Source organism: Stegostoma tigrinum, chromosome 9 (genome assembly GCF_030684315.1).
Source record: "Stegostoma tigrinum isolate sSteTig4 chromosome 9, sSteTig4.hap1, whole genome shotgun sequence".
In the NCBI taxonomy this organism is placed as follows: domain Eukaryota; kingdom Metazoa; phylum Chordata; class Chondrichthyes; order Orectolobiformes; family Stegostomatidae; genus Stegostoma; species Stegostoma tigrinum.
In genome coordinates this window covers 89,787,122-89,809,171 of record NC_081362.1, presented here as the reverse complement: position 1 = coordinate 89,809,171, position 22,050 = coordinate 89,787,122, and the positions used below count along the sequence as shown (strand labels likewise).

The following is a 22,050-nucleotide window of genomic DNA, read 5'->3' as shown; positions in this document are numbered from 1 at the left end:
ACTCTGGTGCGGCCGCACTTGGAGTATTGTGTACAGTTCTGGTCACCGCATTATAAGAAGGATGTGGAAGCTTTGGAAAGGGTGCAGAAGAGATTTACTAGGATGTTGCCTGGTATGGAGGGAAGGTCTTACGAAGAAAGGCTGAGGGACTTGAGGCTGTTTTCATTAGAGAGAAGAAGGTTAAGAGGTGACTTAATATAGACATGCAAGACGATCAGATGATTAGATAGGGTGGACAGTGAGAGCCTTTTTCCTTGGATGGTGATGGCTAGCACGAGGGGACATAGCTTTAAATTGAGGGGTGAAAGGTATAGGACAGATGTCAGAGGTAGGTTCTTTACTCAGAGAGTAGTAAGGCGTTGGAATGCCCTGCCTGCAACGGTAGTGGACTCACCAAGTTTAAGGGCATTTAAATGGTCATTGGATAAACATATGGATGATAATGGGATAGTGTAGGTTAGATGGGCTTCAGATTGGTTTCATAGGTCGGCGCAACATCGAGGGCCGAAGGGCCTGTACTGCGCTGGGAGGTGCAGTTGTTTATTGCGAACCGAGCGGAGGTGTGCTGCAAAGCGGTCCCCAAGCCTCCGCTTGGTTTCCCCAATGTAGAGGATGCCACACCGGGTACAGTGGATGCAGTATACCACATTGGCAGATGTGCAGGTGAACCTCTGCTTAATGTGGAATGTCATCTTGGGGCCTGGGATAGGGGTGAGGGAGGAGGTGTGGGGGCAGGTGTAGCACCTCCCAGTCGCAAACCATTTCCACTCCCCCTCCCATTCTTTAGATGGCATGTCCATCATGGGCCTCCTGCAGTGCCACAATGATGCCACCCGAAGGTTGCAGGAACAGCAACTCATATTCCGCTTGGGAACCCTGCAGCCCAATGGTATCAATGTGGACTTCACCAGCTTCAAAATCTCCACTTCCCCCACCGCATCCCAAAACCAGCCCAGTTCGTCCCCTCCCGCCACTGCACCACACAACCAGCCCAGCTCTTCCCCTCCACCCACTGCATCCCAAAACCAGTCCAATCTGTCTCTGCCTCCCTAACCTGTTCTTCCTCTCACCCATCCCTTCCTCCCACCCCAAGCCGCACCTCCATCTCCTACCTACTAACCTCATCCACCTCCTTGACCTGTCCATCTTCCCTGGACTGACCTATCCCCTCCCTACCTCCCCACCTATACTCTCCTCTCCACCTATCTTCTTTTCTCTCCATCTTCGGTCCGCCTCCCCTTCTCTCCCTATTTATTCCAGAACCCTCACCCCATCCCCCTCTCTGATGAAGGGTCTAGGCCCGAAACGTCCGCTTTTGTGCTCCTGAGATGCTGCTGGGCCTGCTGTGTTCATCCAGCCTCACATTTTATTATCTTGGATTCTCCAGCATCTGCAGTTCCCATTATCACATGTACCTGAGCTCCAAGGTCCCTCGTTCCACAACATTCCTTAAGGCCCTGCTATCCACCATGAAACTCATCCCTTGATTTGACTTTCCAAAATGCAACAACTCATATTATCTATATTAAACTCCATTTCCACTTCTTGATCCACTTCCCCAGCTGATCAAGATCCTGCTGTAATTTCTGAAAACCTTTCTCACTGTCCATGATACCACCTATATTAATGCAAACTTACCAATAATGCTTGTACATTCTCATCCAAATCATTGATATAGATAAAAAAAAACAGCAATGGGCCTAGCACCGACCCCTGGGGCATACCACTAGCCACAGGCCTCCAGTCCAACAAGCATTCTTCCACTATTACACTCTGCTTTCTACCATTAAGCCAATTGTGTATCCAATTTTCCAGCTCTCCCTCGATTCCACACAATTTAATCTTCCAGAGCAGCCTACCATGTGGAACCTCATCTAAGGTTTGACTGAAATCCATATAGACTACATTTACCACCCTGCCCTCATCGACCTTCATGGTCACTTCATCAAAGAACTCAAACAAATTTGTGAGGCATGATTTCCTATGCACGAAGCCATGCTGTCTACTCCTAATCAAACCCTGTCTTTCCAAATGCATGTGTATCTTATCCCCCAGAATCTTCTCAAGTAACTTACCTACTATAGGCGTTAAGCTTACTGGTCTATAATTCCCAGGGTTTTTCTTTGTAGCCCTTCTTTAATAAGGGCACAACATTCTCTGATGAAGGGTCTAGGCCCGAAACGTCAGCTTTTGTGCTCCTGAGATGCTGCTTGGCCTGCTGTGTTCATCCAGCCTCACATTTTATTATCTTGGATTCTCCAGCATCTGCAGTTCCCATTATCACTCACACATTCTCTACCCTTCAGTCTTCTGGGGTGTCCCCCAAGGCTAATGATGAAGCAAATATGTCAGCCAGGGCCCCCACAATTCCTTCAGTAGCCTCTTGCAGGGTTCTTGGATTTGTCTGATCAGGACCAGAAGATTTATCCATCTTCATATATTCTAATATGTCCAACAACTCCTCTACTGCGATATGGACTGTCCCCAAGATTTCGCCACGAACTTCCCCAAGTTCCCAACTCTTCATGTCTTTCTCCATGGTAAACACACAGGGGAAATATTCATTGAGGACCTCACCCATTTCCTGCGGTTCCACATATTCATGTCCTCTTCAGTCCTTGAGGGGTCCTATTCTCTCTCTAGTTATTCTTTTTCCTTTAGTATACTGAAAGAATTTCTTTGGATTCACCCTAATCATCTCAGCTAAAGCTATCTCGTGCCCCCTTTTCACCCTCCTGATTTCCTTCTTCAGCAAACTCCTGTATCCCCCATGTACCTCCAGGGATTCCCTTGACCCAGCTGCCTGTACCTGAGCCATGTCTCCTTTTTTCTGGTCAGAGCCTCAATATCTCTTGTCTTCTTTTATTACAAGGATAAGCACTTTAAGGGTTAAATAAAGAGCCAGCCGTTTACTCTGTAAGTAACTCCCTCATGATTCTATTAAATTATCTATAATAAAACTCACCATAGTTCTGTTCTTCCTTTAAAGCGAGATGACCGGTGATGGTTTAACCTAAGGGCCACTATCCCAGAGGTGAAGAGCAAGATTAAGCAGAAAAGTCCTTTATGGTAACCTCAGCCAGAGTGGGAACTGAACCCATGCTGTTGGCATCACTCTGCATCACAAAACAGCCATCCAGCCAACTGAACTAACCAACCCCTAATCTATAATTAAGCAAAAGGGGAACCATTCAGTGTGGACCAATAAAGAAAATACTTGCCTTTATATAGCACCTGTTATGACCTCAGGAAGTTCCAAAGCACTTTGCAGCCAGTTAAGCATACACTTGGAAAATGTGTGTCCCACTAAGGCTCAAATAGATCAGCTCCAGAGTTGACTGAGATAATTCATGGGCTTTGTATTGAAGAGGAGAGTTCTAAAGGGTTGGCACCATGGGGTTGGAGTGCTTTATCTCACTTCCCCCAACTTCATTTTAATTCAAACCCCTCTCTCTTTCCCACCACTTCCCTTCTGTTATTGTTGCACTGCCACTAGTGGGCAGTGCTTGTTAAATGTGCCTTTTGTAACACGGGTGATTGCTGGTGGCTTAATATAAAGTTAACAGATAAGTCTGCCTGCGTGGCATGGAGGAGTTTCCTGCACATGCCACCAACACCATCCACTTCTTCTCCTTTACCTGCCACCCAGGCACACATCGGCATTTCCTTTCTGCCTACAGGCAACGAGGACACCCAATGGAAGAGGCACAGATTCATACGGATCAACTGTGCAGAAAAAGGCCTTTCAGCCCAGCATGTCCATGCTGGCCAATAACAGCCACCTGACTATTCTAATCCCATTTCTAGGCACTTGGGCCGTTGCCTTGTGTGCTTTGGCATTGTAAGTGCACCTCTAAATACTTCTTCAATGTGATGAGGGTTTCTGTCTCTAGCACGCTTAAACTTAGTGAGTTCCAGACTGCCACTACTGTCTGGGTAAAAAGGTTCTTTTCCTCACATCTCCTCTAAACCTCCTGCCCTTTACCTTAAGGCTGTGCCCCTGGTCACTGATCCCTCCATCAAGAGATAAAGTTTCTTCCTGTCTACCCTATCTGTGGCCCTCATATACACCTCACTCATGTCCCCTCTCATGTCTTCTCAGCTCGAAGGAAAGTGATCATAGTCTATTCAATCTCTCCTCATAACCGAAACTCTCCAGCCCAAGCAACATCCTGGTAAAAAGCCCTTTTTCACCCTCTCCAGAGCGATCACATCCCTGTCTCCTCAATTTCCATCAGGGACCTGAGGTGAAGGCTGCTGCATACAGCAGTGCCCTGCAAACGTAGAATAAGATGGTTCACAGACCCACGGCCCTCCCATTTATTTTGAGGTGCTGTGAAATCCGTGGGCCACTTGTATTTGGTTCTGGGAAACTGCAGCCCCTTTTTAATTACTTAAGGAATTTGTTGTTGTCCCTCTGCTTGCATTTCAGCCCCACGCTCCAGATCTTTAGGCACTCGGTGAGATTGAGGGTGGGTAGGTTGGAGAACCTCCCTGTGGCTAAAGTAGCCATCAATAGGCCAAGGCAGTGGGCAACAGAAGAGATAAAAACAGAAGTTGCTGGAAAAGCTCAGCAGGTCTGGCAGCTTTTGCGAAGAAAAAAATCAAAGTCAATGTTTCGGGTCCGGTGACCCTTCCTCAGAACTACAGAAGGGGTCCAGGTTCCTGGACTACCTGCCTCACCTTTATGTACACAGCCCCAGTACCTCAAAGAGCTTGGCATTCCAGAATATTTTTGGGTTATGTGGGCATCATAGGGACTGGGGTGAATTATTTTCTCATCCAATGGCATTCTGATTTAGTTCACCTTGCTTTCCCTTCCAGTTAATGTTACAAAGCCTCTCGAGAGCAGTTTCACTTTCTAATAAAGGAAAAAGTACAGCTGAATCCTTCCCCAATGTGGGATGGCTTCAGAACAAAGAAGGGAAACAGAATGGAAAGGTGGAAGCTCAGAACTGTGCCAAACTATAGAAACTATCGTCTGTGCTATACTATAGATTCACAACAAAATCTTTGTAAATCTATGGAAGTCTTTTGCTGTCTAATTCAACAAATGAAGTACTTGTGCAGTATAATCATGATGGTAAAAAACCCAGCCATCAATTTGTACACAGCAAGCACAGAACAGTAATGAGGGAAATTATTAAACTAATCTATCTAAGTGATAACAGATAAATATAAACCAAGACACTGGAGCCTCCCCACCAATTCCCAACCCCCAACAGTCATCAAAATGATGAGATTCAAGAGGATCTTTCCAGGTTTAAGGGGATCCTTTACGGGGGCGGTACGGTGGCTCAGTGCTTAGCACTGCTGCTTCACAGTGCCAGGGAACCGGGTTTGATTCAACCCTGTCAGTGTGGAGTTTGCACATTCTCCCTGTGTCTGCGTGCTCCGGTTTCCTCCCACAGTCCAAAGATGTGCAGGTCAGGTGGATTGCTCATGGGAAATGTGGAGATAGGGCAGTGGGGTTGGGTCTGGTTGTGACGCTCTTTGAAAGATCAGTATGGGCCTGATGGGCCAAATGGCCAGCTCCCACACAGTAGGGATACTATATCAACCTAAAAAGAGAGCTAGAGCCTTGGTTTAACGTCTCGTCTGAAAGACGGTAGCTCTGACAGTGCAGCACATCTTCAGCATTGCACTGGACTAAGTGACAGCCTAGATTAAATGTCCAGGCTCAGGAGCGCAACATGAAACAAGATATTCTGTCCTCACAGCGATCAATGTAAGAGGTGGGAGCCATCTGCTCTTGTTCCTGTTTTTGGACCCATCTGGTTTTACACGACAGCTTAAAAACCAAGTTGGCCACAAACGGCTCACAGATTTCACCACTCGGTCAGTCGAAAGGAGTGAGGATTGCGCAGGGTGGAGGCAGCAGTGTGGGATACCTGACTGCAGACCCGAGCAAAACGTAGAGGCAAAACTCTGCAGGGATGAGTCAACTTCATCTGTGTTCTGGAGAGACAGGAGGCGAGGGAGGAGCGTGACAAGAGACTGGATGAATATCCGGGCACTGTGTTGGTCAGCCTCCTGGTTCTTTAGGACCTTCAGTGTCAGGGTGGCTCCATGCAGTGACCTGTGGCCCAGGCAGTCCCTGGGCGTCTGCTCTTCGTCTGCCAGGGAACAGTTATCGGAGCCGATCTCTGAGACATCTGACCTGCCTGAGTCTTTCTCAGCTGCCATTGAATACTGATCGCAGGAGTCGAACTCAGTCCTGGAAATGTCCTGCTCGTCAATGCTGAAGTTACTCTCGCTATATCGGGAACCAGGCAGTTTGTTGACTCTGGGGTCGACTGACAGGAAGTTGGCTAAATCAGGATAGGCGTGCATGTTGTTTCGATGGAATCCTTCCAGCATTTCAGCCTGCTCCAATCCCAGGGCCGGCAGTTTACTCAGTGCCTCATTAGCATCAAGGCCCGCAGAGTAGTCCAAGTGGTTTCTCAGAATCGAGGGGTTCTCCTCCGGGGTGGTCTGCCCCATGCTCTCCTCTAGGGTGGTGCGTCCGGTTTCCGTGGTGACGCTGATGCTGATGTCAGGGCTCTTCTCGTTGCTGGACTCCCAGTGAGCCTGCTCGGCCGACAGGATGTGCCTCTGCCACCTGAAGTCGGCCTCGCTGATCTCCATGGACTCCCGGGTGGACTCGGTGCCACCCTTCAGTTCCTCCGAGTGCTTCAGCAGGTGCCGCGCCTGCTCCTCACTCAGCCCCTTCCCCTGGCTCAACTCATCAAGGGCCGCCAACAAGGAGCAGACACAAGACACTGAGACGTAGCAGGCCTCAATCCCTCCTTTGACACAGGCCTCTGTCATTCCATCCATGATGCTGGTGAGAAAGAAAAGTATAACAGTGTAAAAAGTCAATCCTCAAGAATCCTCGCTCTTCTTTTCAGAGAAACATACAGTACACAACAGGCTCTTCGGCCCATCCAGCTACACCGCAAAAGCTACACTAAACCTGCACGAGCCTCGCTTTCCCGCGCTAGGCCCAGAGCCTTGAATGTTATGAACATTTCAAGAGTTCATCCAGCACCTTTTACAAGTTGTGAGGTTTCCCACCTCAACTACCCTCACAGGTGATGTATCCCAGATTTTCATTCGGTCCATCAGCCATCGGTAGACTGACAATGCAGTTAGGGAGGGAAATCTGGGATTTCCACCCAGCGACATTGAAAGAGTAGTGATATATTTCTAAGTCAGGATGGTGTGTAGCTTGGAGGGGAACTGGCAGGGGCTGGCGTTCTCATGTATCTGCTGCCCTTGTCCTCCGAGACGTAAGTAGTTGTGGGTTTGGAAGGTGCCATCAAAGGAACCTTGCTGATTGTTAGATAAACTGTTACTTCTGGTGGAGGAATGTAGGACTTGGGGAAATAACCTTAACATTATAATTATTGTTTCACGGGATGTGGGAGCCTCCGGCAAAGCCAGCATTCATCGTTCATCCCTAATAACCTCAAACTGAGGGCGTTGCAGGGGCAGTTTGTGGGGATGCAGCCATATGAAGAGGTTTGTTAGACTAATCTCTAGAATGAGTGGATTGCCTGATGTGGAAAGACAGGCTGGGTCTGTATCCCCTGGAGTTTAGAAGAGTCAGAGATGACTAAATTTAAACATATAAGACCCTGACCAGTTAGATGTAGAAAGGATGCATCATGTCATGGGCCAATTTAGAACAAGGGGTCATAGCTTAAAAACAAGGCATTGTCCATTTAAAACAGAGATGAAGAAATGTTTTGTTTTCTCTCAGAAGGTTGTGAGTCTTTGGAATTCCCTTCCTCAAAAAGCAGCGGATGTAGAAACTTTCATTGTTTTTAAGCAGAGATGGATAAATTCTTGATGACCAAGTGGATGAAAGATTATTGGGGATTTGTGGGAATGTAGAGTTAAGGTTAAAATCAGAGCAACCATGACCTTATTGGATGGTGGGACAGGAGCGAAAAGCCAACAGGTCAATTCTTCTCCCTTGTCCACATGCTGGCCAAGTTAAAGATGGCAGATTTCGTTTGCTAAAGGGCACTGACTAACCAGATGGGTTTTTACAACAATCCCGAGGATCACCTTTGCATTCCAGAATTGTAACTAGATTCATAATACAGCAAGGGTAGTGTTGGGATTTGAGCCCATGTTCATGGAGCATTAGCGAGGGTCTCCAGCTTATAGATTACTTGGCCAGCGACATTCCCATGTACCAACAGCTCCCCTAACACACAGAAGAGGAAACTGTTGATGAAATAAGCCAGTAGCAATATACAGGACAGATCCATTGAGCACGTGACTTACATCTTGTGAAGATCCAGGTGAGATTTTCTCTTCTGGCTGGACCTTCTCTTGGTTTCCCCTTCATATACGGTTGGGCCAGCGAGATCATACAGGCGCTGGGGGTTGCCTAGGACCTGTCACGATACACATGGATTTGAGTTAACACGGTTAAAAATAAAGCACGGTCCTAACTAGTCACCATTGGATGCCACCTTGCCTTGGAGTCTCTTAGTCATGGTTTCAAATCCTCATACGGGAACTTTGAGCACAAAATTGGAGCAAACGCTCTCAGTGGCCACACTGAGACAGTACTGTCCTGCCAGAGATGGCATATTTCAGGACCTGTGTGTCCCTCTGAGGCACACATAAAAATCCCAAGTCCACTCTTTCAACCAAGATTAGACTCCCTTGGTCAACAATCCTCCCTCAACCCAGCTCAGCTCTTCGTGAGGTCACTTGGGGTGGGGGTGTAGTTCAGAGTGAACCATGTTGGTGAGTAGGTGGGGGGGGGGGGCAGGAGTCATGTCTACAGGCCCAGAATGGGAAAGGGCAGTGGGATTCTCTCCTTTGTTTTTGTTTATTCATAGGATGTGGGGGTCGCTGGCAAGGCCGGCAATTATTGCCCATCCCTAATTGCCCAGAGGCAGTTAAGACTCATATTGTTGTTGGTCTGGAGTTACATATAGGCCAGACCGGGTAAGGAGAGCAATTTCCTTCCCTAATGGATATTAGTGAACCAGATGGACTTTTCCCCAACAACTGTTCATGGTCATCATTAGACTCTTAGTTCCAGATGCTTACTGAATTCAAATTCCACCATCTGCCAACAGTAGGATTCGAAACTGGGTCCCCAGGCTGTCTCTGGATTAAATGTCCAGCAGCGATACCAACTAGGCCATCTCACCTGTGGAATAAAAGACACCAACCCACCTCCTTCATGATCTTGATAGCCTCCACTCGATGTTGTGGTGGCGGATACAGCAGGAGGCGATGGTAAAGGGACTGCAGGACTGGTCTCAGTGACTCCAGGCAGCCAACCAGCCGCACTAATTCCGCCGCTATGTAGTAGATCGTGCGTGCCACCGGTCCAATGAGTGCTGGTGCCGTGGATGAACAGCCTGATCCGCGGCCGTGGTCAGAGACCCCGGTCAAAGAAGCCTCAGTCTCTGTCAACGAGGCGACGTGGCCTGACGAGATGGTCTTATCATGGATTGGGTTGCCCAGGATAACAATCAGAGCTGGACAGAGCTGCTTCCTGCAACAACGCAGAAAGGGGTTCAAGAAAGAAGCATGGAGAACAACTCACATTTAAGTAGCACTTTGAACAGAGTAATGTCACCAGGATACTTCACACAGGAGCATTTATCAGAGGGCAGTGGCCCACAGTAGGACTGGTGACCTTGCCACTTAGTCAACAATAGGTGGCCTCTTAAAGGAGAGAGAGAGATTGAGAGATTTAGGAAAGCCTTATCCTCAGTTGGGGCCTAGCCAACAACAATTTGTATTTTTATAGCACCTCGTACATAATAATACACTGCTCCAAGGCAGCTCACACAGGCACTTACAAAATAAGCATTGAACCACTTAAGGAGACATTACAGCAGATGACCAGAATCTTGGGCAAAAAGATTTTGAGAAAGTTTTAAAGGAGGATGAGGTAGAGAGGTTTATTGAAGGAATTCCACAGCTAGGGGCCCAGAAAAATGTGGGCACAGGCACTAATTGTGTTAAAATTAAGTGTTAATTCTTTGTCTTTGAAATGATTTGACCAATTACACAATGGGTTCAGTGAAATTATTTGACAACAGCATTATAATGTCAGTGAGGCCAAATCCCACCACGATGAAAATCTAAAGTTAAATGTCAATCTAAATTTAAGATCTGTTCATCTGCTCTCCATCACTGCTTCTTCATGGACACTAATGTGGATGTGGACAATGATTGGCACCAGCTTAAGAAATGCCTCATTAATTGTACATTTAGATTTAGGTTAAATTTAGATTTTCATCATGGTGGAATTTGAACTCATGTCCTGAGATAATTAGCCTGAGCCTCTGGGCTATTAATCCAGTGTCATTACAATGACAGCCAATCTACTCTTACCTGATGGGTCAAACAGTTTTCTGTTTGCCTTTCCATGGGGAAAAGTACTGGGAAATACAAGGAAAACTAGTCGAGGAAAGGTTAGGGTGGATTGTGAGGCCTTTCAAAGCTCAACAATCTAACGTAACAGAAGGCTGTTAGTCTTTATTCCTTCATTGACAAACAACTTCCGGGCTTGCCACCACACCATTTCAGTTGGTGTTTTCTACAGCATGTAATAGAGACATCAAGTTGGCAACAGAAATCTATTGCTGCAAACAGAAACTCAGCAGAGAGCTGCTTGCACAGCTATCAGTGAACAGCTGACCCAGGTCATAGAATGTTCCAGCACAGAAGAAGGCCAATCGACCCATCAGGTCCATATCAGCTCCTGAAAGAGCTACGCAGCTAGTCCCATGCACCAGCCCTATCTCCATAGCCCTCTAAATTCATCACTTTCAAATATTTATCCATCTCTCTTTTGAAACCTCCTATAGAATCTGCCTCCCAAATCCTAACGATTTTGAGTAAAAAAGTTTCTCCTCATCTCACTCCTAGCTCTACTGCTGACAATCTTGAAATTGTGATCCCTTGTTTGTAAATAAGGTGCCCAGAACTGAACTCAATACTCCAAACATGGTCTGACCAATGAGTTGTAGAGGTTGAACAGACTAGAGTGAGATGCAACCTTATTAAAACATACAAAATTCTTAGGAACTTGAAGCGGAAAAGTTGCTTTCCCTTCTGGGAAAGTCTAGGTCCAGAGGGCATAATCTTAGAATAAAGGGTGGCACAATTAAGACAGAGATGAGGAGGAATTTCTTCTCTCAGAGGGTAGTGAACCTGTAGACTTCTTTACCACAGAGGGCTGCAGAGGCTGAGTCATTAAATATATTCAAGGCTGAGATAGATGGATTTTCAATCTGTAAAGGAATGACGGGTTACAGGGGAAAAGTCAGGAAAATGGAGCTGAGAATTGACAGATCAGCCATGAAGTTGATGGCCGAAGTTAAAATGCAGCTGAGACAAATTCAACTCGAAATTTTAACAGGCATGACATTAATCCCACTGGGAAAATAGAAAAGTAGAAAAGTAGGGTCCATGCGAGAAGTTAGTCATTAAATTCAAGCATATATGATCTATGGGCAGCAGCTAGTTCCCAGAAATCATTGAATGGTGGAGGAGACTTGATGGGCTGAATGGCCTACTTCTGCCTCTGTGTTTCATAGTCAGCACGTAAGACAACACAAACTGCCATGGTAGAGATTGCAAATGCATCAATAACACAGCTCACCACAAGAGGTCTGTGAAACCTTTATGACGATGCATGACAGGAGAGGAACTGTTCAGCATGGAGAGAATACACTCCAGGTAAAGAAGCTGCAACTGTTGGTTGTTGCTGAAAGGAAAGGGCCAGAAGTTAAAATGCAGCTAAGACAAATTTAACTCGAAATTCTAACATGCATGACATTAATCCCACTGGATAAGTAGAAAAGTAGGGTCCATGCGAGAACTTAGCCATTAAATTCAAGCAAATATGATCTACAGGTAACAGCTAGTCCCCAGAAATCAGTGACTAATGTTTTCGTCCTCACAATATGCCCACCAACTGGAATAATCAGTTAGTGGCATTACACACATTGAAAAAATGTCACAACACATCTCCAATTAAACTGAACCAGACAGTGTGAAACTCAAGTTTCTGTATTAATGTTTAATCCAGACTTGAAAGCTCTCCCCACTCAGGGGATTATAAGAATTTCAACAAACAAAAAGGGAATCAAGCAATTTAAGAAGACTGGCATTCTTCTGTCTATCTTTGCATTTACAGCACCTTGACAAAGTGTGAACTATTGCATAATAGCATCCATCAAAATACAGCAAGTGATGAAAGACGATATCAATACAGTTATCAGCAGCACTTATTCAATGATAACCCACTCACTGATGCTTAGTTTGGGTACGCCCAGCTCCTGACTGCATTACAGCCTGGTCCAAACATAGACAAAAAGAGGTAACTCTTTTGTTCGACATAGTTTGCCATCTACAAGATGCATTCTTGCCAACGCTCCTTCAACTGCACCTTCTATACCCATGACTACTACCATCTACAAAGACAAGGACAACAAATACATGGGAACACCATGACCCGAAAGCTCTCTCACCATCCTGACTTGGAAATATATCACCGTTCCCTCAGGGTTTCTGGGTCAAAATTCTGAAATGTCCTCACAAAACACACTGTGGAGTAACTTGTGTCACACACCGTATGGCACCATCCAGAACAAAGCAGCGAAATTGACTGTCACCCTTTCAACATTCACTCTTAGCCATTGACACACAGTGGCAGCAGTGTATATTATCCATTGTAGTAACTCACTAAAGTTGCTTCAAAGCCTGCACCCTACAGGTATCCAGCACAAGGGCAGCAGATGCATGGGAGCACAACCGCCTGCAAGTTTTTTTCTGAGCCACTAACCATCCTGACTTGGAACTTCATTGCCATTCCTTCAGAGTTTCTGGGTCAAAGGCTTGGAACTCCCTCCCTAACAACATAATGGTGGGGGGTACCTACATCATCTGGACTACAGCGGTTCATGGATAATTAGGAATGGGCAATAAACGATGACATTTCCATTGAGGCCATATCCCACAAACAAAATTTCAGGGTACTTTAAACAGCACAGTAGGCAGCATGCAAACAAATGTTAATGGATATGGCTTTGTAGTAGCTGCCCATTTTAAACCTTGCGGGACCTATACATTAGCTCAAATGTTTTCTCTGTGGGACTGAAAAGAGGTCAGATCCCAAACCAGGTTGAAAAGCTGAGGCCACCCAATGATTCCTGATGCTGTGGGTTGTGACTGCTTGAAAATACTCACTAGAAGAAACTAAACTGGATGGACCAACCAGCCTCCACTGTCACTGAGGCAAAATACTGGAAACCCCATCCTATCAGCTGTGTGGAGGGTCCCTACACTCCATGGACTGACTTGCTTTAAGGGAGCAGCTCACCACCACATTCTCAGGGGCAATTCGGGATGGGATACCTATTTTCCATGACTACGTCAATCAATTAGTGAACCTCGGAACAGTTACTGCAAAGATGAGACCAATCAGCCCATCATACAGTTCTGGTTCTCTACAAGAGCAAGCTGAGCCAGTCCCACCACCAGCTCCTCCCGCTTCTCCTCCCTTCTCACTCACTGTAGTTACACTGGCCTTTCTGCCCTCACCATCTTCCCTGGGGCCAGCTGGTAGAATGCAGGTAGGAGTCACACCGCCTCGGACCAGGCTTGGCACAGAATTCTAGTCAATGCTATGACTTCTGAAAGTGGGTGGTAGTTAGGCCTGAGCTGGGCAGGTTTGTGAATAATCCTTCTGGAAATATCTTTAAGATTGAGCCACAGAGAGTCCACTTACGTCACCACTCTTTGCAGCTTCTCACAAAAGACAGCGAGCACCGAGACCATGTCCTCACACAACGACTCGACTGGGACTGAGGAGCCTAACAGAAGGAGCACAGGACAATCAGAGGGACTGGAACATCTCTAAGGCCACAACACTGGCTTCGGGAATATCAAGGGCAGGGGACAGGGGTAGCGTGGAATGAGGAAAGACAGAGATTAACAATAACAGCTTGGTGTAGTAAAGTAGCCCAAGGTGTCTCACAGAGGTGTACCTGAAACCATGTCACATGGGAAAACATTGGGATGGATGACCAACAGCCTGGGCAAACAGTTGTTAAAACCCACCAGCTCAGTCCAAATTTGTCACAGTAAGACACAATAGTAGTCATTTGAGAGACCACCAACAGGATGGTCATTAAGGGAGAGGGAGGGGAGGGTTTGTCTACAATTCACTCCTTGCAAGCATGCCCTGACACCACAACATGTGGAGACTGGGGCTGAACCAGCCAATGGTGAGGTTTCTGGCCCTCACCTGGAAGATAATCCCACCCATCGGAGCTGCTACTAGATCTGATTTGCTATGAGCTCAAATATTCCTGACACCTGGCATAGTAGGATCAGGCCCAGGGAGGGTCACGGCTTACTTGTGGGGAGTTGTGTGTTAAAGGGACACCATGGGGCCTTAGACCAGGGAGATGGAGATATGGCGTGAAGCAGTGGTCTGGGTTCAGTCAGGCAGATAGCACAGAAGGAATGAGGTGTTGGCATCTTGGGGAAGAGGTGTACACTTGACATGTGCGGGACACCTTGAAGAATAAAATGCCTTCGTCTTCCTCCCCTCCTCAGATCATGTCGGTCTCGACAAACTTCTCACCCTCACCCAACTATTTACACCAGGCACATTTTGATATGTGCCGTGTGTTATTCAGGTCAACAGGCATGTCAACCAATCCAACTGACTTTTAATGGTTCATTTAGGTATGGTAGTCAGTCAATCTAGGTGCCTACCTATTTGGCAGATTATGGGGAGAGGAGAGGGTATGCCCACAGTGCCCAGGAATATGCAGGTTAAGTGGATTAGCCATGGGAAATGGGATAGAATGGGGGCTAGGTCTGGGGAGGTTGCTCTCCAGAGGGTTGGTGCAGACACATTGGGCCAAATGGCCTCTTTCAAAACTCCAGGGATTCTATAAAGCTTGCAGAGCTATAGGAGTGGCACAGCCATAGAACCACTATGGTACAGGAGGCCAATCAGCCCAATGAATCCATGCCGGCCCTCCACAGAGTGATCAAGTCAATCCCGTTCTCCCACTCCATAACTGCAGCCCTGCAAGTTTATTTCCCTAAAGGGTCCACACAATTTCTTTTAAAAATCATGGATCATCTTCATTTCCACCTCTCTTGAAGTCAGAGAGTGCTAGGTCGTTGCCACTCGCTGAGGAAGAAATTTTTGCTCACATTCCTGCCCCTCTTCCCAGCCTACATCTCTTGCCCAAACCCTTAAAATATGTTCCTCTAGTCTTTGAAATGAGTGGCATGGGCTAATAGATGGCTGCAATTTTCTTTGTCAACTTTAAGTAAACCTGTCGTGATCTTGTCTACCTCGATCAAGTTTCCTGTTAATCGCCAATGCTCCAAATGGGTTAATTAAGTAAGTTGTTCTTGAAGTTGGTACAGGTACAATGGGCTGAATGGCTTTTTGTATTAAGTGACTGTATAAGCATGTTTAAATGACATGTCTATCCTCCCATCCAGATTTAGCAACCGCACAAGAATAGGCCATTTAGCCCAACAAGAATATGCTGGCACACACAAAAACACAAATTGCTGGAGAAACTCAACAAGTCTGAGGCCAGTGACCCTTCTTCAGATAGCTAGACTCAAAAAGTTAACTCTGCTTCCTCTTCATGGATGCTGCCAGACCTGCTGAATTTCTCCAGCAATTTGTGTTTTTGTGTGTGCCAGCATATTCTTGTTGGGCTAAATAGCATGTTCTTGTGCAGTCGTTAAATCTGGATGTGAGGTGAGACATGTCATTTAAACGTGCTTTGAAACACACCGAAAACAGAAATTGCTGGAGAAACTCAACAGCTCTGAGGCTAGTGACTCTTCTTCAGATAGCTGGGCTCAAAAAGTTAACTCTGCTTCCTCTTCACAGATGCTGCCAGACCTGCTGAATTTCTCCAGCAATTTCTGTTTTCGGTGTGTTTCATCTCCAACATCTACAGTTCTTTGTTTTTTTTTGAGTACATCCGGGTATATATGCGCCACCTGAGTTTTCCACAAGTTTTTTACCTTTGCTGAGATGTTCCTCTTGCAATGTACAGCCATTCTCACTCTGTTAAGAGAAGGGAAATTGATTCGTTTAGTAAGGTTGGTTGTCATCAACAACTGGGACCACCCACATGGTGAGCAGACATATTTACCAGTGACTGGAACGCAAAGGAACTCTAAACACTCCAAACGCTATGTGATAGAAATTGAATTGTGCAACATGGAGGATGCAACCCACTTAACATTATTCTCGTTTTCAACCTCCATAGAAGGTTACAGCAATAAATAGGGAACACCCATGCCCGAGATTTACCTAAACTAAGTGCATTTCTGGTAAGTATTTCAATCCATGAGTCCAGAGAGATTCTGTTTGGGAACATGGACATCAGAGATACAGGAGTCTTCATTATAGGTAAATAGCAATTAGAGTACATGGGCTACCTTTACTTTACAGACATGGTCGTTTTCATCACTGTCCTCAGTGAAGCCTGACCATATACTAAAATTGTTTCGTCATCTTCTCCAGTGTTTTCTGCTATGATATTCAATGTTATTGGGGATCTTATCGAATCATAAAATTATGGAGGGATTGGGTAAGATAGAAGCAGAGAACTTGTTTCCACTGACGGGTGAAACCAGAACTAAGGGGCAGAGCCTTAAAATGAGGGGGAGCAGATTAAGGGCTCATTCATGAGATGATGTAGTCACGTAGTACAATACTTACTGAATTTGCATTGTTGTGAGGAATATTAGGACTCACACAGAAGCAGAATTAGAAGAATTCATCAATATCATTAATAATTACAATCCTCCATTCAATAAAAAGCACACACAAAGGAATGCATTAATACCATGCATACTACAGTATTTAAATGGGCAGAAGACAGGAGTCATAAGTTCACAACAGTTTTTGAAAAGAAATAACTGATACACACTTCTATAGACAAAAAGCTATCACCCCGGACATCCTTTCAAGGACTGGTGAGAACACATCTAAACAAGGTGCATCATTGTCTCTAAAATTGTCATTTCAAGTAATTCAAAGTTTTTGAGATGCTCTGAGAAGTGATAAGACAAGTACAAGTATTTACAAAATAGAGCTTAGTATTAAATTATCTAATCACCACAATAATACCCACTACATTTCTCCCTGAATTTCTGCTGCCTTGACAGACTTCATTAGCATGTTACCTCAAGATTTCTTGGTTCCCAGGGAGTTTAGTGACCTATAATTGAACGGTCTTCCTTTTGCAGCCTTTTTTCCCATCTTTATATTTCCCTCCTCCCTTATTCAGCATGATTTCTTCCACAGACTTCTAGCTCCCATTCTCGCTCGCTCCAGGCCTGGCAGAATCATTCCCCAGCCCATGCTCCAATGTTTCCCCTGGCCTTCGGCAGACCCACTTCCCAGTCTCTCTGCCACTAGCCCAGTGGCTTTGCTCCCCCAGACTCAGAGTACCCTTGCTAAAATTCACCTCTCACACCTGTCTTTGGCCAATGAACATTAAACAGTGTATCTATGAAAGAAATCATCCTCATCCTGTCCAGACAAGCCATGCGTACATTCTATTGAATCATACAATGCAGATGACAGCCATTCAGACCATAATGCTACTGCCAGTTCAAAATCCGGTAGATTATTCTTCCTCTTGACACTGTACTGTGAAAGTATTTAACACTTCATATTATTATCATTGCTCTGAACCCAATCCCTTACAACTTCCCTTTGTTCAGAGTCAATATATCTGCCTGACAAGCTAAGACCACAGTAAAACCCTCACATCTTGTCCACTGATAGTAGGAACTACAGATGCTGGAGAATCTGAGATAACAAGGTGTAGAGCTGGATGAACACAGCAGGCCAAGCAGCATCAGAGGAGCAGGAAGGCTGATGTTTCAGGCTGAGACCCTTCTTCAGAAAAGAAGGGCCTAGGCCCAAAACGTCTGCTTTCCTGCGCCTCTTCCTGCTTTACAGAAGTCCATGACAAATATCCAGTTGGAGAAAGTCATAGAATCATAGAACCCTACAGTGTGGAGACAGGCCCTTTAGCCCATCAAGTCCACACTGACCCTCAGAGCATCCCACCCAGACCCATCCCCCTATAATCCACACACCCCTGAACACATGGGCAATTTAGCATGGCCAATCCACCTAACCTGCACATCTTTGGACTGTGGGAGGAAACCAGAGCATCACGCAGACATGGGGAGAATGTGAAAACTCCACACAGGCAGTTGCCCAAGGGTGGAATCAAACCCGAATCCCTCGTGCTGTGAGGCAGCAGTCCTAACCACTGAGCCACCGAGCTACCCTGAAAGACCAGCCCAGAAATAGGCCAGGCGCAACATTGTGAGTGACAGGCAGTAGAGACGCCTCTGATTGGTGTCTGAACAGATGAGCACATAAATTATGAATAGGAGTAGGCCATTCAGCCCCAAGAGCCTGCCCTGCCATTCAATAAAATCATGTCTGATCTGTGACCTCAACTCCACTTCCGTGCCTGCCCCCAATAACCCATGACTCCCTCATTAGTCACAAAATCCATACCTGTCACTCATTCACAGAGCGTGATGCAGGGCCAGCCTGGGTGACCCATTCCTAAGTGCCTTTGAGAAAGTGGTGCTGAGCTACCTATTTGAACCGTTATAGTCCATGTGCTGTAAGTAGACATCCAATACGATGAAGGAAAGAGAATTCCAGGACTTGCTTCTACCTGAAATACAGCCAATGGCCCTGTCTCCACTGGATTCTGAGGAACAATGTTACAAAGACTCATGACCTCCGAAGAGAGAGAATTCCTCCTGGTCTCTGTTTAAGGTGAGGGACCCCATCTTTTTAAGTGGTGCTCCCCTCGTTCTGCATCGTTCATCTCACCTCACTCTCCTGCCTCAGGCGGAGTTGCTGGCTCAGGTCACTCAACATCTGGCTTAGAGTGGCTCGCACAGCCGTGTTGATACTGCGCTGGTGACTGCTGGTCACGTACGTCTCGATGCAGACCTGGTTCACAACGACAGGAAGGAGAGACAACATGAGACAAGCAGCAAAGGCCCCTCGGAGTTACGGGGAATGTGGGGACAGGGGTGGTATGTTTTGATAGGATATGAGGGAAAAGCGGGTCATGACTGCTGTGTTAGATGGTCAGCCATGATCCTATTGAATGACAAAGCAAGCTGAAAGGGACAAATGGCCTACCCCTGCCATTGGGGTGGGTGAAGAAGGCTGAATTGCAGACCCGTCTGGCTCCCTGAGTGGTTTCTGGAACCCTACCACCCAGCTCACCAGGAGGTCCCACGCATCCAACACCCTGTGCTTACGTATTTGTTCGTCACTGCCTTGCTTCACCAGCGAAGGTATGACGTTCCCTGGTTAGGGAATGCAGGCACCGTCAGAATATAGGCAAACATAGCAGACAATGCCCAGCACAGCAAGGTCCCACAAGCAGAAGCAAGGGGAGTACACAGATAACGGCTGAAGTCAGGCGACGGCTTGTAATCTGTCACTAGTCACGTGGACAGGGTTAAAGTGGATTGCTTTCCCTCAGTGACACTCAAAAAACAGGAAGCATAAATCGGAGCAGGGGTAGGTCATTTGGCCCTTTCAGCCCACTCCGCCATTCAACAGGATCATGGCTGACCATCCAACACAACAGTCATGTCCTGCTTCTTCCTCATATCCTACCAAAATGTGGAAAAAAAACCTGAGAAGACTTGTGTCTGCACAAGTTTCCCAACCACCGGACCTCTCAAGGAGCTTTACAGACCATTAAACACTTTGAAACCGCACTGCCTGTAGTAATTCAGGACAAAAAACAGTAACTATTGTCTGCACTGGAGGCCGTACCACAAAGGTTCAGTGGATTGGTCCCTGGAATGATAGGGTTGTCTTAGGATTACAGGCTGAGAAAAGTGGGCCCCCATTCTCTGCAGCTTAGGAACATGAGCGGTGATCTTACTGAAACGTAGAAGCAAGGATCTTTTCTCAAAGTGGGGAGTGAATTCAAAACTACGGGGGATATTTTTAAGGTGAGAGGAGAAAGACCTGAAAAGGGTCATGAGGGGCTACTTTTTTAGGCAGACAGAGGTTTGTGAGTGGAATGAGTTGCCAGAGGAAGTGGTGGATGAAGGTACGGTTACAACATTTAAAAGACAATTGGATAGGGAAATAAATGGGAAAGGTTTGAAGTGACATGGGCCAAACTCAGGCAGTTAGGACTAGTTTTGTTTGGGAATATGGTTGACATGAACTGGTTGGACCAAACAGTCAGTTTCCATGCTCTATGACTCTATGACACTATAAGATAATGAGGGAGCATGACAGGGTTGATACTGAGAAGCTGTTTTCCTTGGTGGGGGAATCTCAATCAAAGCAACACAGTTTCAGAATGAGGAACTGATCATTTCAGACTGAGATGAGGTAGAATCTCTTTACTCAGTGAGTTGGGAGTCTTTGAAATTCTCTACCAAGCAGAGTTTCGGATATTCCATTATTGAGTCTATTTCAGGCTGAGATAACCAGACTTTAGGTCTTTCAGGGCAACAAGGGATACGGGAGCGATCAGGAAAGGAGGTTGGAGCCCCTGATCAGCCATGATCACACTGAATGGTGGAGCAGCCTCAATGGGCTGAATGGTCTACTTCTGCTCCTATTCTTTGTGGTCAATGTATGCACAGAAAGATCCCACAAACAGCAATGTGATCCTAATCAGATCGTCTGGTTTTTTTCATAATGTCGATCATGAATTAAATATCGGTCAGAACACCAGAGAAAACTCCTGGCCCATCTCCGCAATATACCAAAGGGACCTATTACATTACCCCACCTCCCAGCAGGCAATAGGATCATCAGTTGAATGTCTCAGTATTCCCTCAGCTCTGTATCAGAGTGTCAACCTTGGTCTTTGGGCTGAAAGATGCTGGAGATGGAATTAAACTCAGGGCGTAATGACTCAGAATTCAGAGACACAACTGAACCACAGCAACAGAGGAGCAGGAAAGCTGACGTTTCGGGTCGGGACCCTTCTTCAGAAAATGATGGAGGCTGAATTAATAAGCCTATATTAAGTTCCTCTCCTGATTTTAAAATATCCCAAAAGGCTTTAGTGACACACACAACACGTACCCACATAAAACATGCACGCACGCACATAAGTAAACATGTATATACAAACACGTATATAAACACACATGCAAACGTTTTTACAAACATATAAGCAAACATTTGCAAACAGATAAGCAAACACACACACATATACATGCACACATATCCAAACATGTATACAACACAAACATACGCAAGCACATACATATACAAACATATATACAACAGATAAAACAGATGCAAACACATACATATACAAATATGTATGCAACACATAAACACATATGTAAACACATACAAACATCTACATGACGCATACAAATGGATACGTAAACACATACACAATCACATGTACAAACACATGCAAACACATATGTAAACATAAACACATACGCCAATACATATGCAAGCTTGCATACAAACATGAATAACCACACATGTGGAGAATCACTTTGTCAAGCAGTCAGTGCAATAAACAGGGGGTCAGAGGCACACAGGCAGCATTACCTCAGCAATCTTCAGTACTGCACTGCCATTTATTTCAAATGACGATGAGTATGTGATACACAGCAGCACCTTTCAAAGAAGCAGAGAATGAATAAAAATATCATAGATATAAACTCAAACCAGTCCACAATCTCCACAGACCTGCCTGTTTCCCAGACATACTACTGCACTTAGTTGATGTTTACCTCTAACAATGCCAAATGGGGAAAGGGTTAGAGTTGAGATGGTGAGGTTGAGAATTGCTGTGGTTACCCTGCACCTTAACCACCATGCATCACGTCCTGCCTTCCCTCTCTTCATCTCATAACAGCTTGGAGAGGGTTCCTGGGCAAATTTCCCGGGTATTTGGCCCATGCTCTCAATCTAGACACAGTGGGGCTTTGCCACAGATGGTAACTGATACATATCCCATCCAGGGCCTT

At 45.9% G+C, this 22,050-nt stretch overlaps 1 protein-coding gene across 2 annotated transcripts in view; it reads right to left on the bottom strand.

The window, feature by feature from the left end:
- The window catches only part of arfgef3 (ARFGEF family member 3), a 147,864-nt gene that overhangs the window by 75,927 nt on the left and 49,887 nt on the right, over nucleotides 1-22,050 (bottom strand). For both annotated transcript variants that reach the window (XM_059648743.1, XM_059648744.1), the window contains exons 5-12: nucleotides 21,629-21,697; nucleotides 18,899-19,021; nucleotides 16,045-16,087; nucleotides 13,763-13,847; nucleotides 11,633-11,737; nucleotides 9,187-9,511; nucleotides 8,278-8,390; nucleotides 5,892-6,823 (exon numbers count right to left, since the gene is read on the bottom strand). In XM_059648743.1, coding sequence (XP_059504726.1) covers nucleotides 5,892-6,823; nucleotides 8,278-8,390; nucleotides 9,187-9,511; nucleotides 11,633-11,737; nucleotides 13,763-13,847; nucleotides 16,045-16,087; nucleotides 18,899-19,021; nucleotides 21,629-21,697 — 1,795 coding nt within the window. The remainder of the gene's footprint in view (nucleotides 1-5,891; nucleotides 6,824-8,277; nucleotides 8,391-9,186; nucleotides 9,512-11,632; nucleotides 11,738-13,762; nucleotides 13,848-16,044; nucleotides 16,088-18,898; nucleotides 19,022-21,628; nucleotides 21,698-22,050) is intronic.